Below are 27,500 nucleotides of genomic sequence, written 5' to 3'. Positions count from 1 at the left end.
GTCCAGACTTTTGAGGTTTTCGGCGTCCAGCCTCCAGACGACTCCCCAGACCTCATCACCGATGCTCTCTTCGATAGTGGCGACGCCTCCGTGCCAAGAGTTGGAGCCATTGAAGGTATTCGTCCAATGTCCAAACAGGATGATGTGATCCTAGCCATGCAATGAATACAATACCAACCTTACAATCAAAGCACCTGACGGGTTTAATCAATAAAAAGATTCCGGGGAGGGCTCTCCATTCAGTACACTTTGCTGTTGAAAGAAGGTCTTTATCTTTAAAGCTTTGAGCTTTGTGTCATTATCACAGGACAATAGCGATAAGGGACTTGATATGTTAGGGAATGGTAAATATCTGTGATATTTAATCCTTTTACTGCATCCATTTAGACCCAAAATATAATAATAATAATAATAATAATAATAATAATAATAATAATAATAATAATAATAATAATAATAATAATAATAAATATAGCTGCAGGCTACAATACACGGGGTACAGTTTAGTCATGTTAGAAATGTACTACAGTTCTCCGGGTTCTGTGAAACGCAGCACGACTTTCAATTTTGAAAGTTTTATGAGCACCCAGAGACCAACCCTGGACTTATAGAACTTGGGTTCATAATGTCACAAAGCGCCTTGCTCCTCAGACTAATCAAGGTATGCCACCGTTCTTCAATTTCCGGTAAATTTGCAACGGTTTATCACTGATTCCTGCTACAAATGTAGATCCATGTGGATCCAACTTGCACCAAAAGATGGCACCACAAGTCTGAAACCTCCCGGTTCTAACGAGACCTCAACCATGTCCGTAGGTTCGGCGACTGTCGCGTTTCAGATACTTTTATCCTGAAAAATGCGAAGAAGATGAATGAAATAAAAAAAAATCTGAGCAACGGATGCAGGCAGCAACACATTTACGGAACTATTTATTATAATTTATTTATTGAATTAATTAACATTCATTTGGAATTTGACTTATGACAGAAGGATTTGTCTCGCCTTAACACCTTCTCCCTTTCCATTCAAGTCCGCCACATTAAGCTGCAGGGAACTGCACGAACTTGAGGTTTCTTTCAAACAACCGTTTATCTTTGACTCTAAACCGACCCTTGTCATTATTATAACTCAGCGTGTTCTTTGCCTAAGTAGACGTAGAGTCTCAGTGACGTCTGGTGTCACGTGGGGCAGTAATGACGTATTTACGGAACTTTATGAAGCAAAGCGAACTTACGGAATTTTAGCGGTGACGCCTTTCGCAAACAGGAAGGTTCCTCTCAATTCCAATCTGAAATCCGACATAACACAAGCTCCCGTTTGCGGTTTAAGAGGGCCTGAATTTTGAAATTCGACATCCGAAATTTGGATCACAGTTTACGGGCGATTAGTTAATATTTTTCTGCTCTTACTGATTTTATTTATTATTTAATAATCATTCATTTTGCTTTGTTCGGTCATTCATGTGTTTTTATTTATTTGTCCCTTCATTCATTCGTCATTAAACGAATGAATGAATGTGAAATGTCGTTCACTGATTCGTGGCTTTTAATTTGAAATCAGTTCTTACCGCTTATCTTAACTCATACGGCCGCGATGCACTCATGGATATAAAAATTTCCCTCTGTACTGTATGTAGCATACTGTACCGCATACTGTATCACTGTTCAGGGTTGTTCGTGATGCCGTATTGCCGCGCCGTACTGTTGTATACTGTGCTGTATTATCCCAAACACTACCTCACACTATTCACATTCACATGCCACTTTAATTCACATGCCACTTTAAATGCACATATCTGTATATACATAGCCATATTCCTTCTATCTATTCCATTTTATTTCAATTTATTTTTATTGTCTTTTATTCTTTATATTTTTATCTCATTCTATAAGTATTCCACTTACTGTATTACGTTTTAGGAGTCAGTTAGTCGGTCTATTAGAAAGGAATTTTCTACTTTTTATTTTATTTTATTTTTTATTTTTTTCCTAGGACATATTGTGTGCTATCACCGGGTGCGTTGCCTTACATTTCACTGCATATATGTATGAAAGTATGTATATGTATGTGACGAATAAAAAATAAAAAAAATCTTGAATCTTGATCTCTTACCGTAATGCATGGTATATATACGTAGCGCCGAACAACGTGGGGGCTACTTTGACCGTGTTTTGGGAGCGGGGGCTGGCGTGACCGCAGTCCCCCACGACACAGAGCTCCAGTTCCAGCGTTCCAGGTGCCATATCTTACAATTGTAGTACCAGAAGAGATCGTCTCAAGAAGTAGAGAAGCCGAGGACGCCTGACACTGTGGGCTCTTAATAGTACGGTTAATAAAACAACTGCGATAAACGCTTTTTTTGGGGTTTTTTTTTTACTCTCTTTTTTGTTTATTTTAACAGCGGCGTGAAAGAAAACCAATGGCAGACGAAGCGTGTTTTGGAACTGGAGGTTGGAACGTAACATTTCAGGTTTACAGTTCACTTTTCATGCAGCCCAACCGAGTGAATTCTGTCCACTATCATTGTAAAAGGGGTTGAAACGTCGCCGGGAGGTGGGAGGAAACATTGTTCGTCGACATATAGAATCGGACGCTTCATCGCGATGGCGTAACAGCGGTGATCGCTGCGGGACGGTGGTGGGGACCCTACCTTCAAGCGTCCCACTGAGACGAACGTGGCGGACGGGTTCCCCAGCCGCAGCCTCTCCCTCAGCAGGTTGCTCCCGTAGGCGAAATACAAAAAGCCGCCGGGGGACTGGGTGACGAGCGTCGTGGTCTCCATCGGGGCACTGGCTGCCGCTGCCGCGGCCATGGTCGAGAGCAACAAAACCAACCTTGACATAGCCGGAGATATTAATGCGAAGCTTAAACAGCGGGCGGAGCTACGAGCTGACAGCTTTATTATAATAATAATCATTATTATTATTATTAACGGGAGCAGCCGAAAGAAGAAGAATAAGACGATAATAATAATAATAATAATTATTATTATTATTATTATTTTTATTATTATTATTATTATTATTATTATTATTATTATTATTATTATTATATATTTTTTTAATTAAAATATTATTATTTTTTATTGAACACATTTAAGAACATACAAGAACTCGTAGAGAATACATACATATAATATAATTCAATATTAATGTTGTCAAATGAATTTAAAAAAATAAAATATGGGTGATATATATATATATATATATGCATATATACACAGATACACATACATATATACACACACACACACACAGACACACCCGAATTTCTCAGTCACTAGGCATAATCAGAAAAAAAAAACTTACAAAACAAATAATAATAAAACAAACAGGAGCAGGTGCTTCAAGGCATAAATCAAAACAAACAAGATATATCCACACACATCTTTCTTGCTAACCTTCTTTCCTAGAGCACAGTTTTTTTTAAGTGATGAGATAAATAAGTTGAAATCATTGATAAACCAAACAAAGGAGGGCATCCTACTGCTCCATTTGCCGCAACAAATATGATATTTTCCCATAAGAATGGTCATATGAATCATGTCAGAAATAGAAGAGTTTAGATTATCCATATAAAAAATGTGAGAAATGTCAAAAGTCTGAATTTTACCTTAAGTGATAACCATTATATATATCAATATATATATATATTGATATATAGAGCAAAGCAAAATCTTTTGGACACAGGGCGTGAGAAAAACATGTTCTAATGTTCCTTCTGTCACATGACAACAGGTACAAGGGTCCACTTCAAATCGGAACCTTTTTTAAATTCTATAACCAGGTAAACCTTATGAATTATTTTGACCTTCGGGGAAATAGGCCATTTAATACATTTAGAATGCGCTTGAGCCATAATAGACAAGGTTTCCAAAAATCAGGAACTTGTACCTACAACCCTCTATTATAATCATGACACTTTGGATTTCAGAACAGCACTCATACATTTGTTATTGCATTTGTTATCATTTAAGTACCAGTCATTAATCACTAAATTTGGCAATTCTGATTTAACATCTGAATACATTAAGGTGTTTTGGATTAACTGAATAAGTGATAAAGGCATTGCTTTACAAATCTTATTCTACTCTCTATGAGTAAAATTTAAATTATATTGATCTAAATAGGCCATATATTCCAAAATGTTACCATTGCGACCCAATAAATAATTAACAAACAAACTGGTTTTCTCATGCCAATCATTCTCAAATACTGATTTCCCATTAAGTGTAATCACTCTAGTGTTCCATAAAGTTGATCCATGGGGAGGAGGAAATTATGAATTAATATCATTTTCCAACACTGGAGAATCTGCCTGTTCAAATTTGACAACTTAATGGGAATGTTGCTCGTCTCACGTTTGAAACGACGAGCTCACGGTAAAACGAGCACTTTTCAACTTTCTGCAAACGAGCAGCGCTGAGCGACAGGCGACAGCCAATAGGAGGGAAGATACGCCGCTAGTGGGCGGAGCCATGGAAAATGGACGCCCGGGCCACCTCGCGTTGTTCTTGCGCATCGTGTAGAATGTATGGAACGGACTTGGCAGAACTGGAATTAATATTCAGAAGTATGTTTTAAATAGTGTATGTTCCCATGAATATAAGAATTGTTGCGTTACCTTACAATGGGCCGTTTTTATAAAGCCATATATTTATACAGTATGTATATATATATATATCTCCAACAAGGAAAAATCTTTATTTTAAGGGACGGATGTCAAGATAAGTAATGTCATTTTTTTGAGAGGTTATTCATTTTGTTAAGTCAACAGCTACACCGTTTTAATAAAGAAAACGGCCCAATCTATCTATATAATTGTGGCGTGGGGATGGTGTGGTTTGAGCAGCCACACCTGTCCTGGGTGTAGGTGATTGGGACCCAGGATCAGAGTGGCTGCGTACCTGTTACTCGTTGGTTGGTCTAACCAGCAACAGGTAAAACCCCCATCCCCACACACACTCAGGAGAGTGACACGTGTTGTTGTCATGACACGTGTCCATCTGCTCCTGGGCTTATTCCAACTAGCCCACTCTCTACAAGAAACTGTGCGTCTGAAACCCCGTTGTCTGTGTCTCTGTGGCCGAGGTCCCTGAAACCACTCCTTGGTTGGTGTGTGGAAGCAAAACTGGCACAATAATGTATGTTAATTATGGAATGGGACAGAGCTTTGAAATGTTTGTCATTTAGTGGGGATAGGAGCAAAAAATGTCCCTCAAGAACGGTGTTGTTTAAACAATTACGATCGTTCCTGGATCATGCAGTGCGGACACAAAAGAAAGGGTTCCTCCAAAGGTTCTTAGAACTTCCTGCGGTGCGAAAACGTCCTCTGTAACCGATTATAGTTTTCAGGGTTTTGTGAAACGCAACACGAGTTACAGTTTTCAGAGTTTCCTTTAAACGCAGCATCGGCTCAGGGTTTCTGTCCACGCGGAGCAAACACTATGCAGTCCACAGGGCGCAAGCCGCTGAATGCGAATGACTTCTGAGAGCCAGAGCTTGGACTCACACAACCTCGGGTGATGGTGTCACAAAGCGGGCTGCTCCTGAAACTAATCTAGTCGCACCAACGCTCAACGCCTGGTAAATTCGCAACAGTTTTTCCACAAATTTCTGCTTCAAAATGTACATTGATATTGATCAAACTGGAACAACAAGAAGTTTGAAAAGTCCCGGTTCCAATGAGGCCTCAACCATGTCTATACGTACTGCACTTGCCGTGTTTCAGATCCTTTTAGGCCATAAAATGCCAAGAAGATTATTATTATTATTATTATTATTATTATTATTATTATTATTATTATTAATAATAATAATAATAATAATAATAATAATAATAAGGTTACAAATTGCGACATTTTATACTGAATTATGTATCATAGTTTTGGTGTTTTTTTACTGTTCATACATACATAACTGGTGTTGAATAAAATTTTCTGAGGTATATCATTTATATATTTAGATATGTATATTGATCTATTTATTTATTTATTTGTTTGTTTTTTTGTTTTTTTGTTTATTTATTTATTTATTTATTTATTTTTATTTATTTATTATGTAACAAAATGAATTAGGAACAGGCAATACGGGTTTATGTGTCTGGCTCAGCGTATCTGTGGTTTCTCCAGCTCAGAATTGATTATGCTCGGTAGTCCCACATGTTAGCTGGTAAGTATTTCACTTATCTTTCGAATGCTGTTGAACACTTAAGAAATTGTTCAGAAAATGTGTCCTTTCCGAGTAGTATTTGGAAGCAGCAGCAATACATACAATATCATAAACAAAGGCAAAATAGGAAAATATTCTCTTGGACACAATAAAGAAGTGAGTTTAAATGTATTGTATTTTTTTTTCTGGATACTTGCATGTTTGATTTACTTTGCATTGAATTTATCTGCATGACCTGAAGAGGTCACAGGCTAGAAAGTAGCTGAAATCACATGAGAATTTGAGGTTACAATGAGGATTACAGTGATGTTATGGAGTATAGGAGGAACACATTGAAGGAACTAATATGTCAATAAAACATACTGTGCAACAAGACAACAAGATGGATGTTTCATATTGTCCATCGCCTCAACCAGTAAGACACATTTTCTTTCTGTACATTCACCCTTAATAGAATAATAACTGCCGTAAAGCAGCTGTTTCCTCTTGAATAGGGGACCATATGTTGGGGGAACACTAGAAATACTGTTAAAAGAAAAGGTAGGGCCGTGACATATGTTTTCAAATCATATCAAACTTTGTATTGAGAAGGGTCATAGAATTATGTTTTTATTTTTATTTTGTATTTCAAGAATCACGTTTGGCCAAATGCAGTTGGGCAGGAAATATTGTCTGCACTGTTAGAAACACGGTGCCGTGTCGATGACACTCCTACAGCTTAAATTTGAACCCCAAATAATTTGGCAGCGATTTGGCAGGCGGGTTTAATCTCAATTAAACATGGCCTCGCGCATCGGGCCTCGCGCCCCAAGCTCGGTGAGGTCTGCAAATGAGCGGCGGCTGGTGGTGCCGCCGCTGCGTGGAAGGAGTTCTCAATCCGGACTCTTCTCACGCCCGGCACGAGCTCCCAGCTCATTCACGACCTTCAGGAAACACCTGGAGACCCTCCTCCTCTTTCAGGACCACCTAAATACCCGGTCCGATCTTAGCTTTGACGAACTACCTGTATTCTTGTTCTTGTTGATGTTGACTGCTTTTAAGTTGTTGTATTGACATAATGCACTGACAACATATGAGCTTATCATTATTGCACTAACATACCAAACACACAAAAAAATAATAAATGCTATTCTGATTCCTCCCAGCTTTCTTGCACCTGTGTCTGGTTGAATGTAGAACAGGTGCTCAGGCACTTCAATTTGCTCCAACGGGCAATGCTTTGATTGTTTCAAGCCTCTCGTGGAAGTTGCTTTGGACTGAAGCGTCCGCTAAATGAATAAATGTAAATGTAAATCAGGACTAAGATAATCCGACTTAAATGAATCCAGAATGTAAAAATGCCTTTCTGAGGTACTGCTTGGTGAATTACTTCTAGACTAGGAAGTCCTCGACCAAGGTCATGGAGGAGGAGTCGGCTCCTTCTGTCTGCCCTCGGTGCTGGTCTTGGAGGTCCACGTCTGTTAATCCAAAGATAAACCTGCTTCTGACCATGTTTAATTCAAGTGAATTCCTTCACTTAGACCCAAATGAGCTCTAATCTTCCTTCTGGAAATCAGATGGGTTTTTTTTTTTCAAACCAAGATCAGGGTAAGTCTGAGACCATTTGAAACCACGACAGAGAAAGGCTGTCACAGTGAGTCCAGATTAAAAGTCTAATATGTATATTTATTTATTGTATAATATATTTAGTCTGATATGTGTCCACGAAACCGCCCCGTAGAGTGGAGTTTTTAGCCGTCAGGCGTCCGAGCGGTGCCTGGCCCTCTCCTTCGCTCTCTTCAGGGCCTCTTCCAGCTCCGTCATCACCGGCAGGGGGCCCTCGTACTTGTTGGTCTTGATGGCTCTTAGTTTCTCCTGGTAGTCCTTCGGTAATCCGTTCTGCTCGGCTCCCATCACTATCACCTGGCACAGCGAGGGGTGACAGACAGGCAGGGTTTTGTGAATTTTCGACGACCACTCGGGCGATCGGGTGACTCGGTCGGAGTCGCCCTTTTTACGTAAACACCAGCTGGAACTCCGAAGTGAGCGTCAAAGAAACAACGCCGTGCCCCCGGCGCCGCTCGCACACAAATGGATCCAGCACAACAGAGGGGACAATGCGCCGGGCTCAGAGCAGCGACTCTCGCACTCACGCGGTAAAAAAACACAAAGCCAAGCTGTCACATAAGCAAGCAATTTTTTTTTTCCTCTCGAAGCTGTGTTTTATTCCGAGCCCTCAGATGTGCAAAAAGAACAATCTGGCGGTCGGCCCACGGGCTCGCGCCGGCTAATCTTCACTCCCAAATTGCGTTTTCTTTTTTTCTCTTTTTTTTTTTCGTTCATTACAAAACACATTCGCTTAACCGAATTAACCGATAAAAGTCTTTCCTCTCTGGCGGAAATGCGCCTTTCCTGGCGCTTCGCGGGAATCGATTTGTGAGCGGGGGAGAGGCAAAAAAGGCCAATGACCTAGTAGTGGACGGTCCTGCTCTATTGTCCTTGCTACACAAAACAATGACAGCGCAGCGGCAAACACCAGAAAAAAACACACACACACAACGCGAGCACACGGCAGCTGTTCTGTTTACCACCACAAAGAACCACGCACGCTGAAAAGGAGCAGGAACCACCAGCCTGGAGCCAACGGCGGGGCTTCCTTTACGCCATCGCAAATGTACTGGTTAAAGGCAACTGACTGACTGACTGACTGACTGACTGTCTGACTGACTGAATGGAGAGAACTAACCACCGAAAGTATAATTTACCTTCAGGTACTGTGGAGACGGGGGGGCGTTCACGCAGCTGTTCATGATGTAGGTGCGACAGTTGAGCTCCTGTCCTCGCATTTTCACCGACACCTCCACGGGACTGTAGGCCCCTAATCTCACGTTCTCCTGACTGCGCGTGCACACACACACACACACACACACACACACACACACACATACACACACATACACACACACACACACACACACACACACATATGCGAGCGCACGCACACACACACACACACACACACACACACACACACACACACACACACACACACACACACACACACACACACACACACACACACACAAGCTTACTTACAAAGGTTATTGAGGGAAAGATTAAAGGAAAATAGGATGAGATATATCCCGAACCTATCCAGAGACTCCAGGTCGGACATCTTCATCCTCCACACCACGCCCCACACCTCGTCCCCGGGGCTGTGCTCTATGGTGGCCACGCCCCCGTGCCACCGGTCACTGGCCAGGCCCTTGTAGTTCCCAAACACCAGCTTGTAGTCCTGGGAAAGAAGAAGGGCACGGAGTGAGTTTAAGGAGCTGGGAGAGAGGGAGAAAAAAACCCATCGAGACCCATCGGCAAAGTTCTACCTTGAGCCGGGTGACGCAGTGGATGATGGCGGAAGGATTCTTAAGCTGGAGCCGCTCCTTCAGCAGGTTGCTACCGTAGGCGAAGTACAGGAATGTTCGGTTGTTTTCCATTCCGTCAACCGCTCCCGCCTGGAGGGAAATGAGCCGAGGGCAGGGGTGGGGAGCCGGGGACGACAAAACACAGCAAATCCGAGGAGGTGGAGGTGGAGGAGGAGGAGGAGGAGGAAGATTTTTATTTTTATTTTTTTGCGGAGCCACTGTCAATGCAGACCGGGGAGGAGAAATGGGGGCATGGGTTGGTGGGAGGTCGGGAGCCGCGGGTGTTTTGACAGGAATGGAATAGGCTCGGCCTTCCCTTTTATACGGCCACACGCTAACATACCATTCTCATGCTAATCCACCATGCCGGGGCCTGCAGCCTATGCATCCCCACAATACACACTGCAGCCAACACCGGGGTCACATGTGGATGGGGGGCGGGGGGTGTTGGTGTTTGTGTTTGTGGTGCTTGGTTCGTTTAAGGGATGGCTTTTGCTTGTTTCCAATAACCGAGGGTCAATGTGCAAATCCTTTGGTGCAAAGAATCAAACCGAATATAGCATTTCTCCATTTCAAAGACAGTATGGCCAATCGTACTACCATAGAGACCACAGCAGCCAGAACTACCGATGCAAAGAGCCAAACCGCAGATAAAAATATGACTAAACTAGTTAAACAGGCCAATCTTATTATAGCTTCCAAAAAATGTTTTCACAGGAAGTAAAAGAATTAGAATCTTTATTTGTCACATGACGGCACTACAACACATGCATATATATGTATATATACACACACGCACGCACATGCTTTTTGGGGTGGTGGCCAGTGAAATGTGGCCTCTGCATTTCCCCCATCCTGGCTTGTCCTTCCTCCGGGGGGGCAGCCAGGAGCAGTGGGCAGCATTCCTGGTACCAAGTGTCCATCGCTGGTCAGACGATGATGTGTGCAAGTTTTTGGTGGGGGTCCTTACTGATGGTAGGTGGAGGAAACCTGATGTGAGCACGGGGAGAACATGCAAACTCCACACAGAAAGGCTCCTATTTGGGAGATAACCTGCCGGAGCACGGTGTCAGCAGTGCCCCAGGCGCCCTTTCTACACAGTTGAGACATAGGAATCTAGTTTTACTAAAGAAATAAGGTTTTTTTACTTGGACAATTTAAATAATTGTTATAGCCTAAAGTGTCACACTGCAGTGCATCCGTAAGAAATTGCATTTCAATGGAGTGATCATTTACAGCCTGTCTGCTTGGAAAAAAAAAAAGAATGTTCCCACCTACAAAGAAAATTAATGTGAAATGTTGTTATAATTAGCACAGGACTTCTTGAGCTTTGGCCAAAAAACGCATTTTGTGAGATAGATAGATAGATAGATAGATAGATAGATAGATAGATAGAGGGACAGACGGATGGATTCTCTGACGAATGAAACTCAGGCAGGTGCTTTAAGCTTAACCAGAGACAACGTTGACCATCTGATTCCCCTACATAGGTCACCGTTCACATTTCACCTCCCTTATCACCGGGACCCCTGACAATGGGCTCTCTCTCTCTCTATTGAGACCCCTGGCACCGTCTGTTAATAATTATCTTATACAATGTGTACTGTCTTGGGACATCACACATTCCAAGACAGCTCAATAGATAGATAGATAGATAGATAGATAGATAGATAGATAGATAGATAGATAGATAGATAGATAGATAGATAGATAGATAGATAGATAGATAGATAGATAGATAGATAGATAGATAGATAGATAGATAGATAGATAGATAGATAGATAGATAGATAGATAGATAGATAGATAGATAGATGGATAGATAGATAGATAGATAGATAGATAGATAGATAGATAGATAGATAGATAGAGTCCACAAGTTGATGCGTATCTGGATAGATTTCTATCGATGCCTTTCCTTCTGTCTTAGGCGAACCCTTTTGTTTGCAGATCGAATGGCGTCTGTGCGGGATGTCATCACGTTCTACCAGCCAAAACGACAATGATTGGCTGACGGGTGAGTTTAATTTAAGTCATTTTTCATGTTTTTATTCCCAGCCTGCTTGTCACATCGAAGAAAAAACGGTTGATTGTGTTTCTGAACGAGGTTTGACGACTGTTCCTGAACTCCCCTCTAGATGGAAGTGTCGTTCCACTCGGGTAAAACAGGTCTTGAGCGTGACAATATATAGTGCATATGCCATAAAAAAAAGATAAATCATACCATAACACAATCATATCGAAAACATACAGTCTTATGTGAGACATACAATATGAGACGATGGCCTTGAATCCCAGACATAAACAAATACACATTTCACGACTACCACAAGTTTCACGGTGGTCTGCGCATGAAGCATAATTCATTTGCAGTTGTTCACGTTGAACAATGAAAGATTCCATGCTTTCCCACACATTTGGAGTGAAATGCCAGAGTCAAGAGCCAGTTAAACTCAAAGACCCAGGTGCGGCCTTTGTGTCCGTCGTGACGTCCCAGAATGTCGGCTCCTCTCAATGAGAAACCGTGGCCCTGACTGATATTTTCCAGCTTACAAAGAAGCTCTCCATCCCATCCACTAAAGGTTCACGTAGAGGCAGAAAACAATGGTGGGAGGGCCGTACCAAGACCCCTCCTCTTGTAATGATGTTTGGAAATGTCATGCAGCACCGGCTGTGGCCATTAATTGCTCATTGTTGACCATGGATGAAAGGCACGCGGGGTCTCGGTTCTTCCCTGCGGTTGTTGCAGCAGGGATGTCAGGACCCGTTGGCGTCCGACCGACTGGAAGACGGGGCTGCAGGCGATTTCTGGATTTCCCCGGGTCGTTCTGACCCCGAAACGAACATCGTCACGGTTTCCATTCCCGGAGGGCGGGAGCATCTGAGAGCCAACCACGGTGCGAAACACCCCGAGCTTGTGGACGGACGGGATGCCCGCCTCCTGAGGGTCTCACTGAATTCCACATCTGTGGACAAAATACCTCCTTTCCACCCTCCCCCCACCCCCCTTATATTCGGAACTCTTCTCTTCAAAAGGCCACAGATTTTGTTTTCTGGGCCCGTTCCAAACAAACACAGCTATAAGTCAGAGGGGTGTACGTAGAACAAAAAGCTTCATTGGGAGGCTTTCTGTGGGGTTTCACAGAAAAAACATGAGTTCCTCTCCACTCATACAGCTGCGCCGCTCACCAAGACCTCCCATCGCCCCGGCGTCCCTGCACACTTCTGATGTTCCTTTCTACTTTCCTCTCCTCCACAACTCTGTTACTACTCCATTAAAAAAAATGTCGGCATTAGGACGCCCGTTTAACAACACAATGGGGCTCCAGGTTCTGCAAGGTACATCGATGATTGGTGAGGTGATCTGTGCTGCTTTGAATATGGTCCCTGGCTCTTGGTTGTAGGCCTTCATTGGGCACGTCGACCCCAAAATATTTATTTCATGTCTTAAAATTCACATGGATGGCAGCAAAGTCACCAGCCTCACTTCAAGTCTGTTCCACACCCTAGGGAACTGTGACCATAACGTCATCACAGTTTTGGGGGCAGTTTTACTATTCATTCACTGTCCCCAGATGAGCCAACTTGACTCCACAGAGGATGTCTCTGACGTGTTTTGTCCCCTAGTTAACAATCAACTCTCCATCAGAATGTAACTTGCTAGATAGAAGGATGTCTTTCTGAACCCTATGAGAGGCCATTGTTGACAAAGAAATGGTAGGATTCCTCTGGCATGCTCCTGGGTGTGTCAGAGGCCTTCTCTTGAGCTCTATAAAAACACTTTATCTCATAACACCGCGATCAGAAAACCGGATCTCCAAATTAGGAGATATTATCCTGTAATTACGAGATCAGGATCCGGATATCATAATTGTGAGATATTATCCTGTAATGATGATGTCTTAAGGTGTTTTAAATTTACTTTGTGAATGCAATGTGCTTCTGCATCAGGTAGAAAAGGAGAATTCGCACCGCAACACCAATAAAGCCAACTGCTTTATGCATACTATCACAATGGTGGACTTCAAACCTTCCTTTACACAACCTGTAAAAGCATGGAGACCAACTACTGTATAGCTGTGTAGGCTACTTGACAACCTCACATATTTATATTATATCCATATTAAAATAAAGTAAAACATAAAGGACCCCCGATGTCATTACAATGTTATCACTATTGTGTTTTCCCTTTTTTGGGGGGGTTTAGTGAGCTGGGGCCCTCCCAGGTGGGGCCCCCTGGACCATAGCCCCAGTTAGTCCTCCTGTATCCCCCCATGGTCCCTGACAAACAAGCCCCCTCACGTGGAGTGGATTCACTTGAAGAAGTGGGACGCACAGCGAGGAACCGCACGTGTGCCATTGCACAACCGCAGCCCCCCTCCACCCTCCCATCTGTGACCCACAAAGAAGGCCAGCGAGTCATGGGTTTTAGTTGTTGAATTTCGTTTTAAACATAAGGACGAGTTAAGCCCTGTCACTGCGTCTGTTGCGATGGAATATTATCGCACCCCGAGGGTACAAGGAGGGACATTATTATTATTATTTTTTTTTTGTTGAGTCAATGCATGTGGGTGTAAACTCTCCAAATCCTAATATCTTAGAGATTGTGTGGGTATATTACATTAGTCCAAATGCGAATGCAGCATAGCAAAATAAAAATATCAAGTTTAACGTTAGCATAGTTCCCATTTCCTGTCTTTGTGTCTGCCACTTTCTCCTAATTGTGTCTTTCTTTGACTGTTATTAACTTTACTAACACATTTATAATACATTATATATCAGTGTAGACCTGTTGTTTGTCATACTCTCAAATTAGGTTTGCAATGTGTTCACAGATTAATGCATTTCTGAATTCTCCATCAATGTAATAATTTAAAGTTCAATTGTACAATTTAAAACTAAGGAGTAACTCTTCAGTACACATTGGGCCAATATCTGAAAAGGGGCTTTGCCTGCACAGATCTTGATATAAAACGTGCACATTCATCTAAGAAGCATTGAATATGTTACATGAAATGGTAGCCTTCAGAGGTGAGACTTTTCAGTGAGATTTTTAGAAACAACAGGTTAAAAAGCCTATCAAACATTCACCTAGGTGTCTCCACACTAGTCTTTAGATAAGACCCTCCTTCTTGGAAGTGAGACTTTACTCCAGTAAAACTCTGCAGCAAGACTCTGGGCTGGGACACAACAGGACCGAGCTCGAGTCCAAGACAGGCTCTTCAAAGCTCTGCCTTTTGAAGCATTCGGTTGCTTGGTTTGATATTATACGGACAGCCCGGGAGCCCCTCGCAGATATAACGACAAACTTGTGGGGTGAGTACCGAGGTAATCCAGAGAGACAGCCCTCGGCGGACGCTGCGATGGTGGAGGATGCCCGGCCCCAGTGGGACAGTCCCCTGCAGTTCATACTGGCGTGTGTCTCGTACGCGGTTGGACTGGGAAATGTGTGGCGCTTCCCATACCTGTGTCAGATGCACGGTGGAGGTGAGTCACGACACCCTCAGGTGGACTGAAATCTGTGTCAAAAATCTGTGACGATAAAAACAAATAACAACTCCAAAAAGATGCAATGGTCTTAACAGTTTTGATGTTAAATCAGAAATTAATAGACCAGTGATTATGGAGTAATTGGAATCTATACATATTTTTGATCGGTAATGGTTACATTGGTCAGTAAGTATCAAGGTTTTTTGTTCATTTATTTTAGATTTTTGAATAATTCTAAATAATCACCATCATTAACAATAACCAAACTCTCCTCCATCAGGTTAAAAAAATATCAATATACATATGGTTGGATCAAAATGGTGATGAGTGTTTCTTAGTGTTTCTTTTTACATGTATAACATGTTGTTTGTTACATTGTTACGTATTGGTTATATTTGGACAAGTTAATTAATCAATATTAGTTTATATGTAGATTATCAATTTGCTTTTACCAAACTGTAAGACTATAACTGTTGCAAAAAAAATTGAAGGAACATCACAGGTCTAGACGAAAGTGTTGTTTCTTGCAACACCTCTAATCCTTATCCGACTAAAAGAGTTATTATTGCTCAACATATTGCTGTTGGCTTAGGCTAATGTAGGCAACACCAAACTTGTGCTTCTCCAGGGTCATTAAGTTATGAAAAATTTGCAGTGGGCCTATGATATTGATAAACAGGTGGATAACCTCTGCTGACCTCCTCGGAGCACAAGGGCGGTAGAATTACATATAGTTATAATTAAAGTATCATTAAAGGTATAATTGAGTACTACGGAAATATATACACAGTGAGTTAAATCAGTCAAATTTAAAACATAAGTTTAAAATCAAAAGTCAATAAAATAATGAAAAAGGATAAGTATTTTACCTTCCCATATAGTTTTCTGGATGTTGTTATTTCTCTCATTTTCTCAGTCGTTGCACCCGGTCAGTCAGTATTCCACATTTTCCACCTCCTGTCTAGGATAATGAGAAGGGCGTGCCTAAAATGACAATGTTGAATCACACTCAGGTAAATATCTCAAGGGGTCCATAATCTTATGGACCCCTTGACATATTTACAAACTAGATTACATCCAATACCAACTGATTGGCCAGTTAAAGTACATTGTAAATGTCAAGCATTTAACGGCAGCTATTTCCAAAGCTTTATTACCCTTGGACTCCCTCCAAATGATCAAATAAGAAAAATGGTAAACAGTGCGTCGGGGGATGGTAAATAGATAGATAATTAAAAGCATGCTTGGATGAAGAAAACGTATAGATCAAAAAAATATATAAAGCCAAGTAAATGATAAATTAATAATTGAAAAAAATAAATTAATAAATTGATAAAAAAATATATATAATATTTTTTTAATACATTAACCAAATTTGCCATTCTTCTAAATGTATTTTATTGATTTAATTTCATTGAACACTACTATTTATACTACATATTCAATTTTTTTTTGATTTATCCGATTGCCTTTTAGTGACATTAACTGTCTAAATACTTCATTAATTTTATTTCCTGTCAACAAAAGCACGTAACAATTTTGCATAATCAAATTGCCGTTATTTCTCATGCTACCCAGTAATCAACTACAAACCCATTAGTCTTCAAGCTAAAGAAAATGTTATCAGCTCAAAGTTGCTCACATGTGACTCAGCCTTTAATCATACCACTGTATTTACGGGTGTTTATGCCTGTGAATAACAGCATGAGGACCTGCAAATTGGGTCAAATGGTCTCTGCCATGTGTGGATGCATCTATGAGTCCAGAGGTGAACAGAAGCAACATAGTATACTACATATATATACTACATCATGGTGGTAAAGATCACTCTGTATTTTCCCCTCCAGGTGGGTTTCTGATCCCATACCTTATCATGCTGTGTCTGGAAGGCATTCCCTTGTTCTACATGGAGCTTGCTATAGGCCAGAAGATGCGTCTGGGCAGCATTGGGGCGTGGACTGCCATCAACCCTTATCTAGGGGGAGTGGGTGAGTGATGAGGCCATAGAGGTTTACATAATAGTCCATGAACTAGGCCATCTTAAGCCAAATGGGGAGAAGACGACAGCCTTCACGAGGCCTCTCCTGTGAGTAGTGAGAAATGGTGCAAGACCAACTCACGAAACTAATGTCGCCAAAGAATCATCGAGCTGGCAGACCAAGGTACAAGCCAATGCCAAAACCAAGGCAGAGAACATCCTCTTTAGGACGGGCGGACACCCCCACCGTCGAAAACCAAGGTCTGCCGGTGCTCCAACTCAATGTCGAGGGCCTTACCATCGCCAAACTCGAAGTCATCAGGCATCTCGCCGATTCCAACAAAGTGGCAGCGGTCCTCCTGCAAGAGACACACTGGGTGTCAGATGAAAACCTCAAGCTTCCTGGGTTCTCCCTCGCTGGATCCATCCACAGCAAGAAGCATGGAATGGCAACCTTCGTCCGAGATGGTTTGAGCTGGGCAGCCACCAGCCAATCTCCACCTGGCTGCAACATCGAGTGGCTGGCCACTAAAATCCAAGAAACATCTGTCGTGAACGTATATAAGCCCCCACCAACAGCGCTGACTGCATCATCACTTCCATCCGTGACTGCTCCTGCCATCTATGCAGGTGACTTCAGCTGCCAACATACGGATTGGGGTTACCAACACACATCACAGGATGGAGAAGCACTGAGTGAGTGGGCCTCTAACGTTGAGGCACTACTGCTGTACGACCCAAAGGAGCCCCCAAGCTTCTGCTCTGCACGTTGGAACTCTTATACCAACCCAGATCTGGCCTTCGTCATATGCCGCAGTAACGACCTGAAACCGGAGAGACGTGTCTTGGACAGGTTCCCTCGCTCACACCACCGGCCATCCATCATCAAAGTACCATCCCTAGTACAGCCGGTAGCTGGCAAACCGGTCAGGAGATGGAACTTCAGGAAGGCGAACTGGCAGTCGTTTACGGTGGAAACAGAAAGAAGAACTGCTGGTCTCATGGACCCAGAAGCAGAAGACGTGGATGCTGCATACAGTGCCTACTGTGAAGTCCTCCTAAGGGCAGCAAAGCACAACATCCCACGTGGCTACAATAAAAACTATATCCCGGGCTGGGATGAGGAGTGCAGCTGCCTGTTGCGCCAACACCAGCAGGCGATCACCAGGGAAGAAATGGACGCAACAGCAACAACCCTACTGCAGAAGCTGGATGACACCCGAAGGGCTAGGTGGACGGAAGTAGCGGAATCCATCGACTTCACCCACTCCAGCCGGAAGGCGTGGCAGACCATCAACTTGCTCTCAGGGAGAAAAACAACACCTCGTAGGTGTCCAGTGACTGCAGATGCTATTGCTTCCCAGCTCCTGAAAAATGGTCGCTTCCCTGATGCGGACAAAAACTTCGCACGACTGACATCGTGTGAGGTATCATCCCTCTCCAGAGCAGCCAGCGCTGATGCTAATCTCTCAGGAGACTTCACAGCAGCCGAGCTAAAGGCAGCAATTAAAAAACTGAAGCTGGGCAAATCACCAGGTCGAGACAATATCCACCCAGAGTTTGTTATGCACCAAAGTGAAAGAACATCTCAATGGCTACGCACATTCTTCTCATCATGCTTCCGGAGGTCCAAGCTCCCGAAGACCTGGCGCCGTGCTTCCATCATAGACTTGCCAAAGCCGAACAAACCCGCCGAAGACCCGAAGTCCTACAGGCCCATATCCCTGCTCTGTGTCCCGTACAAGATTCTGGAGAGGCTGATCCACAGCCGCATTGAGCAAGTGGTGGACCCTCAACTCCCACCGGAACAAGCCGGCTTCCGCAGAGGCAGGTCAACGGTGGACCAGGTAACGCTACTCACCCAGGACATCGAGGACAGCTTCCAAGATAATGAGAAAGCTGGAGTAGTATTCCTGGACCTGACAGCCGCTTATGACACCGTGTGGCACCGTGGACTACACCTGAAACTGTTGAGAACAATCCCGGACCGGCACATGGTGAGATTTATTATGGAGATGCTATCTAACCATAGCTTCATCCTACAAACCAGCGATGGCCAGACCAGCAGGCTCAGAAGGCTGAAGAACGGTGTCCCGCAAGGCTCTGTCCTCTCACCAATGTTATTTAACATCTATATTCACGACCTGCCAGACACAACATCCAAGAAGTACAGCTATGCGGACGACCTGGCCATCATGCTTCGATGCTCAACATGGAACACTATGGAAGAAGGCCTCAACCGAGACATGGGCATCCTGGCAGACTACCTCCAGAAGTGGCACCTTCAGCTCAGCATGGGCAAAACAGTGTCTGCAGCTTACCACCTCTACAACCGGGAGGCAAGAAGGGAACTGGACGTGCATGTTGGCAACATCCACCTGGAGTTCCAGCAAGCCCCCAAGTACCTCTGCGTATGCTTGGACCGGACGCTGTCCTACAAGCAGCACCTGGATGAAGTGAAGGCCAAGACAACCGCAAGGGTCTCGCTCATCCGCCGCCTTGCAGGCTCGACTTGGGGAGCTTCCCCCCAGACCCTACGCATATCCACGCAAGCCCTGGTCCTACCCGTAGCGGAATACTGTGCCCCTGCCTGGAGCAGAAGTCCACATGCGAACAAGGTGGATACTGTCATCAACAGCGCCCTCCGGATAGTAACTGGTTGTCTGAAACCCACCCCTGTGTCCTACCTGCCAGTCCTAGCTGGTATCGCCCCACCCAGTCTCCGACGGGAAGCAGCTACCCTCGCCCTGGCAAGGAAAGCCCAGAAGAACGACTGGCACATCCTACACAAAGCCACAACAACACCGGCACCACCATGCAGGCTCAAGTCTCGCCATCCCTACAACAAGGCAGCACAAGAGATGCTACAGTCGATCCCTGACGACTTGTCCAAGGACGCCTGGCTGGCAGCATCCTGGAGACAATCGTGGGAGTCAGCTGCGCCCTCCCGCATCCAACGATACATCCGGGACCCAGGAGGAGGTGTAAAAGGAGAAGACATGCCACGCCACCTATGGACCTCGCTGAACCGCCTGCGTACTGGCGTCGGGCGCTTCAAGTCCTCTCTAAAGAAGTGGGGCCTATCCGACAGTGCGTCATGCGAGTGTGGCGAACCTGAACAGACTGCCGAGCACATAATCACCAGCTGCCCCCTATACAGCCCACCCTCAGAAGCTGGCCTTTTTGACCTAGGACTGGAGACAAGGGCGTGGCTATATGACACTGAGTTGGCCATCTGATGATATACGAAAGAAGAAGAAGCCAAATCACTTACAGTAGTAGGTGCAACAGGGTCCAGGTATTTCAAACAGTGTTCCAGCAATAGGTGGGACCAGCATATAGTAATGAGTGAAGATATGAGCTGGCTTATATCTCAATGTTTTACATATGAGGGAATATGCACATATTACCACAGGTGGTTTACACTCTTGGTACACACTTGGTGGCACGGTGCTGGTCCTGGGTTTGATTCCCGCCTGGGGCGCTGTTGGCACCGTGCTCACATGGGGTTTCCTCCACCTAATGTCAGTAAGGACCCCCACCAAAAAAACATGCACTCATCGTCTGACCAGCGATGGACACTTGTTACCAGGTCCCCGGGCATGTTGATGAATGGTGCCCACTGCTCCTGGCTGCCTCATTTCACCGGCCAGTGTGTGTGATAATTAAAGATTCTTCACTTGTTAAAATATTATCTCACTGTACCTTTGCATCTAGTCGATACCAGACCATTTCATATTTACCTTATATTAACATATGTGGTATTTGTATATTGACTAGAGTCAAATACCTTGTCCTAAGTGATCTCATGGCTGCCAATCACACACTGAATCTGTCTACAACATGTCTAATTCACTCTATATACAAGAACATTTGTTGCTGGAATTTGTGATATGGTCTGTTTATTATAAAACCAGTGTGTTAGTATTCATGTTGAAATCATGACGAAGTGAGCAGTGGTAAGGACACCTTGTCAGCTTTAGCTAGAAAATTTAAGACCGGAACCAGATTGGTGCCAGACTGGTCCCAGGGTGCTCAAGGCCTTTGAAGACCGACTGTGTGGAATACTCCAGTCCCTCTTCAGTCTGTGCTTCATGAATAGACATTGTTCCATCCCTCCCGAAAAACATGATGGCTGGTCCCGGTACCCAAGAAGAGGAAGCATGCATGCATGCATGCATCAGTGGGGAGTCAGCAGCAGGAGTACAGAGGACTAACCGTTTTGTTGAGTGACACATGCTTAACCACCTGCTACATAACATCAGCCAAGACAAAGGAGATGGTGATGGGCTTCAAGAGGAGTAAGGCCTGACTTTCTCCAGCCGCCGTCCAGGGAGAGGACATGGATGAGGTCCAGAACTACAAGTACCGAGGGTACACTTGGACAACAATCTGGACTGGACTGCACTGCTAGCCCAGATGCCCTGTACAAGAAGGAGCCGGCTTTATTTCCTGAGGAGGTGCAGTTCCTTGTACATCTTATACCAGTCCATCAAGGCGGATGATGCAAAGAGGCTAAAGAAGCTTTTAAAGAAAGCTGGTTCTGTCCTCTGTGTCGCCACCTCCTCGAGGTGGCTAACAGCAGGATAAGGACCAGACTCCCGGTCATTATGGACAATGTCTCCCCCCCCAGAGCAGAGCAGAAGAGCTCCTTCGTTCTCAACTGACATCATGCATCTAATAACTCCTTGACATTTGTGGTTTAAAGGCATAATTGAAATACTGTACCGTTTTCTCATTTCAGGTCTTGCTAGTGTTGTGACTTCATTGTATTTATGTCTCTACTACAACATCATCAATGGCTGGAGCTTCTGGTATCTCTTCCATTCATTTCAGGTGAGTCCGCTCACCTGCACTGTCACCTTTCATAAAGATGACAAAGCATATATAGTGTCTGACCTACATTCTAGGATTATGAGATGACACTCATTAAATGAATCTATCACCCCACACCCCAGTCTGTCCTGCCGTGGGCAGAGTGCCCCCTTAACGCCAACCTAACAGGGCCTGACGAGGAGTGTGCACGGGCCTCACCCACGCAGTACTTCTTCTACCGAGAGACCCTCAACATCTCCCCCTCCATTGATGACAACGGGGGTGTTCACGTAGGGCAGGCACTCTGCGTTCTGCTGGCCTGGCTAATGACCTGTCTGTTCACTGTCAGAGGTGTCAAGTCCACCGGAAAGGTGAATGAGACTGAAGATGGAATCTGTGCAGTACACCTGTATTTAGGTTTTGTTCCTAGGTTTTGGGTTAGGGTTGGGGCTAGGGCTATGGCAAGAGGGTTAGGAGTCGTTGGTTATGATGGGCATAAAACATTCAGGGTTGTTATTGGGATTACAAAACAGGGATATACTTATACTTTTGCAGAGTACTCATCCCGTCTGCCATTTTCCTCAAGGCTCAATTGTGGATCATCTTCATACTTTGCAAAACAATGTCTAGAACATGAGCCCACTTCATTACACAATCAGGGGACCTGGGTTATTATCAGAGATTATTAGGTCAGATCAATGGTTAATGGTTTTAAACTAGCAATGTTGACTAATGAATTGTGGCAAGTCACTCATTATGTGTTATTTGAACTTTACCCTTAACATCCCATCATGCTGGCTCTGTTTAAAGGTGGTATACTTCACAGCCACGTTTCCCTATGTGGTCCTCCTCATCTACCTGATCCGGGGGCTCACGCTTCATGGCGCCATGAACGGTATCACATACATGTTCATGCCCAAGGTTGGTTCAGCATTATTCTATTTCCCCCCATACCTTTTTGTTTAAGAGCGTGTCATTGCCAGATCCTTATGACACGTATGTGTCTGTGTGTGTTTCTGCCTCATGTGTCTTCAGATGGAAGAGCTCACCAACCCCACAACATGGGTTAACGCTGCAACTCAAATCTTCTTCTCTCTCGGCCTTGGCTTTGGTTCCCTCATAGCCTTTGCCAGCTACAACCAATACAACAATAACTTTGAGCGTCAAGCCATTGTTGTGTCCATGATCAACAGTGGCACCTCAATCTTTGCCTGTATTGTTACCTTTTCTATCTATGGCTTCAAGGCTACCTTTAACTATGAAAGCTGCCTGGAAAGGTGAGTCCTGTAGTCCTGTACCCAAATGTTGTGTTTATTTCACTTGTAGCTTGGCCCCTGCACCTTTTTTGCCAATGAGCCAATTCACATGGACAGCATTATTCCATGATTGGCCAAATACCTATAGGATAGCTAATGGTCTCTTATTGAATCCTTCCAGGACACGCCTGCTGTTGATGAATGCCTTTGATCTAACGGAGGACAGTATCAGTATAGGAAATGTATTGGACTGGATTGAGAAGCTGAACAGCACACTTCCAGAGCAGTTTGCCGGCCTGGCAGACCAACTGGAAACCTGTGACCTGGAGGCTGAGTTAGAAACTGTATGTTCCCCCGGGATTCCATTGATAAAATTATGAGCAGCTCTTCACGTTGTAGTCCAAAATAAGGAATATATCTTTATGTAGTATTGATCTTTTGGCCTGATTCTGTCTGGTACAGAAATGGCCGCAAAGGCCACTCTGATACGACTCACAGCTTAAAATGGGAAAAAGAGGCAGCGCAGGAGAGAAGGACAGAGCTCTCATTACAACTCACTCTCAAAGTCACTCTACAATGAGATGACAAATAGATAATTAAAAGAAGAAGCTTGGATACAGTAGCCAAGGCTTGCCACTCAGGGGTGTAAAGACAGTGTTATAAGCCAGTAAATTAGATGCAAGGCCCAATCCGGGCCTCGAAGTGAGGTCCTTGAGCTCCATATCAAGATAATGAACCTCTCCCTACCATGAGGCAATTGCATCAAGATGCATAACAAAATGGCACAGAATGTTTTTTCACGTTACAACTGTGAGACAAAAAAACTCTCACACAGTTGTAATGTGTTAGAGTTAACACAGGGTTAACGTTAGGGTTTGAAACGTTTATAAATAATTGTGTAAATGTTATGCAAAGTATATAATAATTTGTTTTTGCTCCTGTAGAAGCCAAAAGCCTGTATGATATCAACCTTGATTTAAGAAAAACATGTTTTATTAACGATGTCATGGAAACTACACGAGCCATAACCTTAAGTGTAACAGCAACGTCTCTGATTGGTGGAGCTCGCTGTTATCACACTGGCTGATGGGTTCACAGGCGTGCAAACGCTGCCATTTACATTCAGTGAAATTGTATCCATGAATGAAATTCATATTAAGGGTATGACCTTATATGCCTATTCTCGTCCAACCTTGAATGTAATAGACCGTTCTATAGAGAACTCAACAGAGACAAAGCTAAACCAGTATTCCGCTTTTATTTTGTGCTTGTCAGGACAAAATTTAAACCCATGCATTTTAAATTTGAATACATAGACGGTGGTGTACTTTTGTCCCCCCCTTAGTGCACCCCCTCATTCCCCATGCCCCCCCACATTCCAAAGTGGAACGAAATCTCCCCATTCAAATGAATTGGTTTGAATCTTGTCATGTGTAGCAGGAAAAAAGTTGGACAATCATACACCGGGACATGTTTCAATAAATTGATTTATGTCGCTATGAGCACCAAATAGCTTGAGCTTGGTTAATTCATGTTGTGGACCTTTTCATTTTAGCGTCACCATCTTAAGCTATCAAACCAGTTATACTAGTTATAAAATAATTTCAAATCCATCTCAATGTCTCAAAATCATTAATATTGCCTCTCAATGTATCTCCATTTAATTTAGGAAGTAGTTGTGCAATATGCAGGATAATGCAGCCAGTCATTATCCCAAAATAACCCCCTTCAGAATAATACGTCTTAATCACCCTGTTGTGGCTGCACATTATCCCTTACTTTTAATAGCTTAAGGAGTAACTCTCTCTTTAATTATTAAATTTATGTTTTACCCAATCCAGGCTGTCGAGGGCACTGGTCTGGCTTTCATAGTATACAGTGAGGCCATTACCAACATGCCACTGCCCCAGCTGTGGTCAGTGCTGTACTTCTTCATGCTCCTGCTGCTGGGCCTCGGCAGCATGCTGGGCAACATCACCGCCATCATCACGCCGCTGCAAGACTTCAAGGTCCTGTCCCGAAGCATGAGCAACGAGACGTTGAGCAGTAAGAGCCTGAGGATGGACGCGTAGCTCTGTAGCTTTTTAAAGGGATCATTTCAAAAGCTAACGAGGTGCTGTTTCGATTGTCTTTCTTACCACAAAAAGCTGAGGTGTCCCATAGCCATCTACAAAAAGCCGTACTTCTGTCTCATCAGGGACAGTAGGGCATTCTTGACTGAGATTCTAAGGAAAGACAGCACAGCTAGAACAATAATTGACCAATTGTCTCACCCTGGCCTGCACTCCCTTGTCACTGGACCTCTTCCACCAGGAACTTAGTAGATAAAAGGTTCTTTTTTGTCAGCATCATTTAGAAAGAGAGCTGACACTTGTTTTTCCCTGCTTTCTAAGAGTTGACACTTGTTATGGAAGACAGCAGCTTTGAATTTTGCTGTATAGTTTCATGTTGCGGGACATCTGTCTCATCTGACATCTGACAGCTGTTTATAGCCATTACCTATATTTTCTGGAGAGTCATCTGTTATCGCTCTCGTCATTGGTTACTGACCCGATTGGGGCTCATTCCTCAGGCCTCATTTGCCTGTTTTGTCTGCTCCTCGGACTGGGCTTCACCACTCGCTCTGGGAGCTACTGGTTCACGCTGTTCAACGACTACGCGGCCAACTTCTCCCTGCTCTTCATCGTCCTCGTCGAGGTCATCATCGTCAGTTACATCTACGGCATAAAGAGGTGCGTGCTCCCGTGTGTCCGATCTGAACGAGCTCCATGTCCGTTGTTGCCTTTGGTGGTTGACAAAACGGCGTTTATTTCTCCCCCCGACGTCTTCAGGTTTGAAAAAGACATAGAGGACATGCTGGGTCACCGGCCCAACTGGTTTTGGAAAATCATGTGGGCGGTGGTCAGTCCGCTGCTCCTCCTTTCGCTGTTCATCTTCTACATCGTCAACAACATCTTGGGCGGGACGTCCACCTACCAAGCCTGGGACAAAAACCTGGTGAGGCCTGCCTAGCTCCTCGATAGTTTCTCCTTTGTTGTTCAAGAGATCAGCCAAGACAATACCTGTATCATGCATCGATAAGGAATAAGGGATAAGGGATCTCAGTCTGAGATCTGCCGTTTCTGCTGGATGGCTTCACGGGTTTTTGTTGCCGCACTGATAGCGCGGTCGATGGTACTAGTAGCAGAGATCGGTAGTCAATAACCACAAAGCGACCCCTCCCTTGTGTTCTTTCCCACAGGGGAAATCTGTGACGATGGATTACCCCCCCTACGCTCAGGCCTCCATCGGCTTGCTTCTGTTGTCATCGATCAGCTGCCTCCCCCTCAGCGCGCTCTACACCTACTGCAAGAGGAGGAGGCAGCGAGGCAACAGAAAGGGCAACATCACCGCATCTCTGGAGGAGGATGGACAGCTGCAAGGCATGGCCGCCCAACTCTAAACCTGAACCCACCCCTTCCCCATCCGGGGCTTTTTCACAGCACGGCGCCCCACCTGCCAGCCGAGTGGAGGGTTGCTCAGCCCCCCACCCCGGCCCTCTCTTTGGCTGAGGAACATTATTGCGCAAGATGGACTAACTGTGCAGTGGCCTTGGCGTAAAAAAAAAAAAAAAAGTAGAAAAACTTTTTGATGTCCTTGTTTTTATTCCGATTGCTTTCGTTTGTGATACTGCCCGAGTTCTGGCTCGGTTTCCAATCCACAATACCTGAAAGGTAAAAAAAATACTCCAGAGGCCAGCGATAACTGATTGTACCCTTTCACTTTTTCTTTGTTTATTGTTATTGTTGTTTCTTTTTGTTGATTTTAGTTTTTCTTTTCTTGTTTTTCTTTCTTAACAAGGTGTTCGCGTCACACTAGTTTACTGAATGATCCTGAAATGACGGGCGTGTCTAGATGTTTCAATGCTATCTCAGTGCCATCCACACGGTGCGTGAGCACAACGGGAAGGTTCATGAGGAGAGCGAGGTAGACTGGTAATTCGGTGGTATTTTGATGCTGACGTCCTCCATTGTAATATAGTTACACAAAAAATGTTCTTCCTCCCCCTGCAGTGTTTTTTTTTATGACATCCCGTGTGTTGCAATTTATTGGTTTATTGGTGTTTATTTATTGGTTCAGTGAGAAGTTATTTTAAAAGATTTAAAAGAAGCTCTATCAACAGATCCACGTTATCTATTAACCTGTTATATCAGAGCAACAGTAAAACCCCCCCCATCGCCACACACCCACGGGCGGAGCCCTTGTCATGACGGAGGCTCTCCCGACAACCACACACCCCCACACCACACTATTCTTATCTGTCAAATTTCTCTCATGTAGAGTTGTTCCTGTTCCATAGATAATTAATTTATCATTTGAACAGCAAATGAAAGTATTTCTGTGAGACAC

The 27,500-nt window shown here is 44.0% G+C and overlaps 2 protein-coding genes across 2 annotated transcripts in view; one reads left to right on the top strand and one right to left on the bottom strand.

The window, feature by feature from the left end:
• The window catches only part of ggctb (gamma-glutamylcyclotransferase b), a gene marked incomplete at its 5' end in the record, with an annotated part of 12,269 nt that extends 2,625 nt beyond the window's left edge, over window positions 1-9,644 (bottom strand). The window contains 6 exons of the mRNA XM_080004808.1: window positions 1-150; window positions 2,652-2,835; window positions 7,928-8,073; window positions 8,916-9,048; window positions 9,300-9,445; window positions 9,534-9,644. The exon at window positions 1-150 is cut by the window's left edge and continues 2 nt beyond it. Coding sequence (XP_079860934.1) covers window positions 1-150; window positions 2,652-2,835; window positions 7,928-8,073; window positions 8,916-9,048; window positions 9,300-9,445; window positions 9,534-9,644 — 870 coding nt within the window. The remainder of the gene's footprint in view (window positions 151-2,651; window positions 2,836-7,927; window positions 8,074-8,915; window positions 9,049-9,299; window positions 9,446-9,533) is intronic.
• A 5,291-nt stretch (window positions 9,645-14,935) lies between these two features.
• On the top strand, window positions 14,936-26,553 carry slc6a20 (solute carrier family 6 member 20; the record flags this gene model as incomplete). The annotated part of the gene is made up of 11 exons (XM_080004807.1): window positions 14,936-15,059; window positions 16,910-17,050; window positions 21,785-21,876; window positions 21,999-22,226; window positions 22,666-22,776; window positions 22,891-23,132; window positions 23,293-23,455; window positions 24,953-25,157; window positions 25,684-25,843; window positions 25,943-26,108; window positions 26,353-26,553. The coding sequence occupies 11 exons, from the start codon at window positions 14,936-14,938 to the stop codon at window positions 26,551-26,553; spliced, it is 1,833 nt and encodes a 610-aa protein (XP_079860933.1).
• Window positions 26,554-27,500: the final 947 nt, after the last annotated feature.

This window comes from Zeus faber, assembly GCF_960531495.2.
Source record: "Zeus faber genome assembly, chromosome: 8".
Lineage (NCBI taxonomy): Eukaryota > Metazoa > Chordata > Actinopteri > Zeiformes > Zeidae > Zeus > Zeus faber.
Note: the sequence above shows the minus strand (reverse complement) of the source record. Positions and strands in the feature narration are given on the sequence as shown.